The 6,344-nt window shown below is 52.6% G+C and overlaps 1 protein-coding gene and 1 non-coding gene across 2 annotated transcripts; both read right to left on the bottom strand.

The window, feature by feature from the left end:
• Positions 1 to 3,902: 3,902 nt before the first annotated feature.
• Positions 3,903 to 4,091, bottom strand: LOC139053892 (U2 spliceosomal RNA). Its single transcript, XR_011510863.1, has one exon. It is a non-coding gene; the product is annotated as a U2 spliceosomal RNA (small nuclear RNA).
• A 164-nt stretch (positions 4,092 to 4,255) lies between these two features.
• LOC139053885 (uncharacterized protein T26G10.4-like) lies at positions 4,256 to 6,344 on the bottom strand. The gene has a single exon (XM_070530564.1). It carries the CDS (start codon positions 5,531 to 5,533, stop codon positions 4,256 to 4,258), a length of 1,278 nt encoding a protein of 425 aa, XP_070386665.1. The 5' UTR covers positions 5,534 to 6,344.

The raw sequence follows: 6,344 nt of genomic DNA, 5'->3' as shown, positions 1-6,344 counted from the left end.
TTTGCCGCGCGCGGGCGCCGACAGACTCCTGCCGGACTACATACCTACCATTTCAGCAACAATCCGGCGGTTTAAGCGCCGGGCATTTTTGCTCGCTACCTGGCTTAAGCGCCGAGCATTTTTTAGGCTTAAGCGCGGCCGCCCCGGCTGACGTGGTAGCGGACTTTGCGCGTGCAGCCTGATGTTCAGTCCCCATATATGGCTCAACCGCGGGCGGGGTGCGGCCGCCCCGGCTGACGTGGTAGCGGACTTTGCGCGTGCAGCCATATATGGCTCAACCGCGGGCGGGGTGCGGCCGCCCCGGCTGACGTGGTAGCGGACTTTGCGTAATGTTGCCCGTTGTTTCACAGCAAACGGGCGCCGCGAATTTCGTGCTTTCTTTCCAGTTTGGACATTTGTCTTCGTGTACGGGTGCTGCGTTTGAGGAGCTTTATAGAGCGTCTCAAGAAAAACAATTTGTTTGGAGCTTCACGTGTAAGAGGAGTGTCTCCCTAGTACGTGCCGGTTTTCCTTTTTTTTTTTTCCTCCCGATAACAGTACTCATGTGCCACTTGTGTCACCATGACATGATTTTTTTTGGGGGGGGGGTTCTCCCTTGATCCTCAAGCGAGTTTCACACATCACGCAGACGTCCGCATCTATCCAGTAATGATGCCATTTACAAAAATCTTAAACAACCGAGGCCCGCACCTGCTCAATCAACGCCAACTCAATTTAAGGAAGCTGATCGAAACCATCCAGTTTGGGAAAAGCTAATTTATGCAGTAGCATTCTTTTTATTATTATTGTGAGAGACGTGAAATACACACCACGAAATGAACGTCCGCTTGTTACCCTTTTGTTACTGCGGTGCGAAATCATCGCGCGTAATACCGATTCAATTTTGTCTTGTTTGGTGGTCTGTCAGCACTTTGTGTTCTTCAAGAAAATCAGCTACAGGCTTTTAAATTATGTGCGCGAAACTTTTCTCCATCTGCCACCCGGAACATATTTAAAGAAGAGAGAAAGCAGCCGGGGCCTTGAGATTTCGAAAATGCCGCGCTCTGAAATTTTCACATCAGCCATTGGGAAGATAATTATTATCCGTCACAAACAAAAAAAAAAACAGCTTTGAAATGAGCATTGATAGTGGCCACGTTTTTTCGGGGCATGTCTTGATGAAATAATTGCAGTTCAGTTCGTTGGTTCAATTGCATTTGTTGGCTCCTTGCAGCATGTCTAGATTTCATCTTTTTCAGTATTCCTAGTGTTCTCATTGTAGTATGAATAACCTGCAGATTTTTCGTTGTTGTTGTTATGCGTTATACAATGCTGAGCGATGTTTTTCCTTTCCTTGAAGCTAGCCATAGAAGTATAAAACTTTCTATAAACTCATTACAATAAGAATCCAGCATACGGTTCATCATCGGCTCGATAAACGTTCGGGAAGTGGCGACTTTTAATGCCGTGATCATGAAGCTTAACAGCAGAGCGTGTTCATCAGATATGCCAGGGGTGACGTAACGCAAGGCGTGAATCGAATCTAAGATTGAAATGGCGTTCTGAATTCTTTTGGTTCCAGATAGAACAAACAAAAATATATAAAAAAAGCATGTCATTGATTGTCATTCAAACCTCAAGAGCGCGTGGAGAAAGTGTTCCGGTTTACATTCGGCAAATCGAAATGAACGGCTAAAATTAACCTATCGTCTGGTTTCATGCGGGAGATCACGTGCGCACGCAAATTTCTTCGTACGGGAATTTTATGAAGTGAAGGCGGCTACAGATCATTTCCTTTGTCTAGTTCATGTTCGTAGGCGCAAATTGCAAACGTAATACTTGGAGGAACGTTTCCACTAATCTACAGGGGCTCTCTCATTTCTCCGATTGCTCGCAAACACATTGCATTGCTAGTCGTGACGTTTCACAGTGACGTTTCACCATGCCCGTCGAAGTTGATTACCAGTACCGCGCCAGCGTCGACCGGCCGGCGAAGCGACGAACTCAGCAGCGCATGCGCGAGGCCCTACAACACCCCAACCGAGCTACCCTGCTTATCGGAGAGAGCGAGTGCGCGTGAACGCGGGCTCGTCTGACGATCTGGATTAAAGAAAAAAAAAAAAGTGTGTCCGAGATATTGACAAAGACAAGTGGTCGCTGTCGCTCTGAGTCTTAGCGCGTTATAGAAAACGTGGGATGGCGGTGCTTCCTCGAGGGTCTAAAAGTACAATCTTCGAACTAGCGCTCCCGGCGGAACGTGGAGCTAGCATCCTTCTTCTTGGAACGGTTTGCAATGGACTGCTTGAATGTGCCGACCACGCGTCACGGGTCGCGTATAGAGCCAACGTTTGGCAAGAACGCGTCTAGCACAACCGATCGCGGTTGCGATAACCCATCGTTGGTAGCGAAAAAAAGAAAGAAAGAAAAAAAAAACACCTACCCGCAGCTTGTTAGCAGTAACCGTAAATGTGGTTCTAAATATAGGTTCGCTGGTCACTGAAACTTTCTCATAACGCACACCACTGTAGTCCAAAAAGAACAAAGCACGCACAATGGATATGATACAGCCGTCACCGCATGATTTCGCGTTTTCCTTATTGCATTACTTTCGTGGGCATGCGCGCTAGGGCCACGCAGGCCAGGAGGCAAGGGGAAAAATAAATAAGAAATGATACGCGATCCTCAGCATTGACTTGGCTGATGTGGCACTCGCATTTATGTTCTTTACCTTAGGCGAGCGCAACGCGCCAACTGAACTCCAATTTCCCATAACGGAAATTCGTATTTGGCCATTTGGTTGTATTTTTGGCTGATGTTCGCGTTTTTCGCCCGAGCATGCGCTTCACTGCGCCGCTCGTTGCCCCTTCAATGCGGCTTCACTGCCCTGCAGGCGTGTTCTGCGTCAAGCCGAACCACCAGGCAAAAAGCCTGGGCGCCGCCATCTTGTTGAGAGCGGCGCCGGGGACACAATCGCGCCTAGCTCATTGAGTTTTCCCCCAAAACTGAACGAAATAGCCTTATTTAAATGAGAAAGATGCCGCGAGTGCCGCAACGAAGGACCTTAAGGATTACCGAAGGGTAACTGAGGGCGACGCGACGAGCTTTGGAAAGAAGAATGATGGGTGTAGCGCTACGGGGGATAAGAATAGAGCAGATTCGGGGGGTGAGCGAACAAACGCGAGCTAATGACACCTTAGTTTAAACCAAGAAAAAGAAATGGGCGTGCGCAGGGCATGCAATGTGGGGGGAAGATCATCAATTAAGGGTTACCGACTGAATTCCAAGAGAAGGGAAGCGTAGCACGGGGTGGCGGAAATTTAGGAGGGCAGATTAGATTAGGAAGGGCGCAGGCACTAGACGGCGACCGTGACCGGGCTTACACGTGACCGGGGTGCTTGGAGAATAATGGGAGAGGTCTTTGCCCTGCAGTGGTCGTAGCCAGCAGGATGATGATGACGAAAAGGTAGCAACAGGTATTCATAACATACAGGTTGGAAAGCTGAGGCACCTCTGAACCCTTGAATATATTTCGCCACACTTGGCCATACGACAAGTTTGTTTTCGAGGCGCTCGGTCCCACTGCAGCGAAAATGTTGCCGGAAATCGGGCACTCCATTTTTGTTTCATAGGGAACCTTTCTTCCACTAGGGCAGCGGATTTTCGCAGGGCGAGCTTGCTGTCGTTTACGGATCAAAGCGATAGTGAACTCCAAAATGCAGTGTTGGCTTTGAGTGGGACTTACATTGATTGCAAAACCCACGGCTAATCACCCTTCCCCCCCCCCCCCCCAAGTGGCTCATTACAGCAGACAATCGTTCAGAAACACCGGCATCGTTGCGTATAGTATGGGAATGGTGCGTGTCACGTGAGTGCTCGCTTCGAGCTTGTGTTCTTCATTTTGATTGAATGAAGTCTCACCTAAGTGAGCGGGGGCCGATCCCGGAGGTAGTGCAATACCGGGCCGACCTGCGGCGGAGGTGAAGCAGGCTTCAAGCACTCCGCCAACTTCCAAAAATAGGTTTAATATCGTGGGTCCATATAGAACCCGTATCAGATATTAAGCTGATAAGAACAGAGTTTTTATTTATGCTAGTTACAGTACATCAAAAAATACAAGTTACAGAACCAAGGAGAAAACGAATAAAAGGTGTATAGTCTAAAAACGCAAACAAATGGCTAAAAAAAAAACTAGTTAGTGGTGTTAGTAATAAAAGACTAAAACTGTAAAGGTGTAAAACAGTGCAAGAAATGGCGCTTCTCTAAAAACATAAGATCATTAAGAGGTGCCGACATGGGCTCTAAAAATCTTTGTAGAGGCGCTTATTGTGTCACTGATGCACAGGCGTTTGAGAGTCCGTAGGTATGACCTACTGCACAGCCTGCGCATCACCCGGTCGTTCCCCACATCCCAGCTGCCAAGGCAGCCGACGACCACCGCGTCCACCGTCACACGCTGGAACCGCCGGAGGAGATGACGCTGTACAGGGGCGTACTTCTCCTCCTTAGCCTTCCGGGCGTCCTGGAACGCCTGCAGCCTGTTCTCGAAAGGGCAGCAGACGTCCAGGATGAGTGCCTCCTCTCCACGGGCCAGTACCAGGTCGGGCTTGAGTGATGTGTTGCCTACGACCTGGTTCTCCGCAATGACTGTAAACCGACCCAAAGCAGCCTTTTTTATTCTGGCGACGATGGTGTTATGGCGCTCCGTCATGGCCCGGCTCTGCCGCATGCAGTGGCAAAGTACATGCGGCAGTGTCTCCTCCCCATACCCGCAGCGTCTGCATCTTTTGTCCGCCGCGGGTGCCCAGAGTCTTGTGGCGTTGAGGGGGAGGAGATTTAGTCGGGCTCGATGAATGAAGCGCCAGTCGATGAAATGGGTGTAGCGGCCGGACCTCATGAAGTGTGAGTTTGCCGGGTCGGCCGCCACACACACCATCGCCTTGCCCTGGTTCGGTTTGTCTTGCAGAGATTGGTCCCTTTCGGTGGAGAGGAGCGCCCGGATGGTCTTGACCAGCTTGTGGCGGTTCCTCGCTGACACAGAGGCCTCCCCGCAGTTGATGCGGGCTCCATGCTCCAACAGCTCCCAGGCGACGGAGAGGCGACGGGAGGCTTTGCGGGCCTCCGTCCACACAGACTGGACCTGTGTGGACGTTTGCCGAAAGTCGCCCTCCGTCTCGCCTGAGAGGTAGGCCTCCATGTCCTCGGTGTTCGCGGGTCGTCTCAGCCGCCTTGACACTACGCCCTCGAGCTCTCCTGCTGCACGCTCCCGGACCTCCACGTCGGTCGACGTCAGTAGCTTGAAGGCTCCATCCACCCGACAGATGTCGCTGAGCTCCGCCGCAAGTGGGATCCCTGCACTGCCAGCCTGTGAGCTTCCGTACAAGTATTCATTGGAAGCTCTGGCTGGCACGTACAGGGTCTTCTTGATGAGCGGGCGGAGCTCCTCGTCGAGGCGCTGCCACTCTCCCTTGCTGGCAAGGCCCACCCGCATGGCAAAGTTGAGGGCTGGATACAAAAATGTTTTGATAGCATCCAGCCTCTGCCATGGGGCGAGCATAGAGGAGAGCAGCTTTCTGCCCAGGTGGATGGCCTCGTCGACCGTCGTCTCGTCCGGTAGCACCCTGAACCCCACTGGACGGCCCAGGAACTTGTGCCCCTGGAAGTCGCCAAGCGCCGGAATCGGGTCGCCACCCACGGTGAAAGAGGTGGGCCGTGTACCCACGGGGTGGCGACCAGACAGGTGTAGAGACCGGCACTTGGCGGCGTTGAGTCGCAGCCCGAGCCGGGCCGACAGGGCTGTTACACGGTCCAAGCGGCTCTGCAGGGTGGCGGGATCCGCGGCCAGCAGCGTCAGATCATCGGCGTAGGCAAGGATGTTGTGCTGCCTATCGCCTCCCTGTACTGCACGGATGACCGGGTCCACCACCAGGTTGAAAAGCAGGCCGCTCAGAGGACAGCCCTGTCTCAGCCCAGCTCCGATGGCGATTGGCTCCGTAATGCCAGCTGCTGCCACGACGCAGGTGGTGTTGGCGCGGTAGAGGTCTTCAACGATGGTAGCAAAGGCCTCCCCCGCGCCGGCGCCGCGGACAGCGTCGACGAGGGCCTGATGGGCGACCGAGCCGAAAGCGTTGGCAAAATCGAGGAACCCCACGCACAGCTCCCCACCTCCTGTCCTAGCATCATCCAGGCGTCCCTGCAGCACGAAGTTGTGTTCAAACACCCCATCGTGCGGCAGGAAGCCCTTCTGACACCTGGACAGTACCGCATGGTCGCCCAACCACCTCTGCAGCCGGGTGGTGAGACACCCGGCATACAGTTTGGCGATCGTGCGACCAAGGGCAATGGGTCGCCAGTTTGTGGGGTCCTCG

The sequence above is a fragment of the Dermacentor albipictus genome, unplaced genomic scaffold, assembly GCF_038994185.2.
Source record: "Dermacentor albipictus isolate Rhodes 1998 colony unplaced genomic scaffold, USDA_Dalb.pri_finalv2 scaffold_319, whole genome shotgun sequence".
Taxonomy (NCBI): Eukaryota; Metazoa; Arthropoda; class Arachnida; order Ixodida; family Ixodidae; genus Dermacentor; species Dermacentor albipictus.
The sequence above is the reverse complement of the archived record's forward strand: the minus strand, read 5'-3'. Positions and strand labels throughout refer to the sequence as shown.

Excerpts from the sequence above, each read along its gene's own strand:
- LOC139053885 (XM_070530564.1), bottom strand. The coding sequence starts at position 5,533 with ATGCTCGCCCCATGGCAGAGGCTGGATGCTATCAAAACATTTTTGTAT.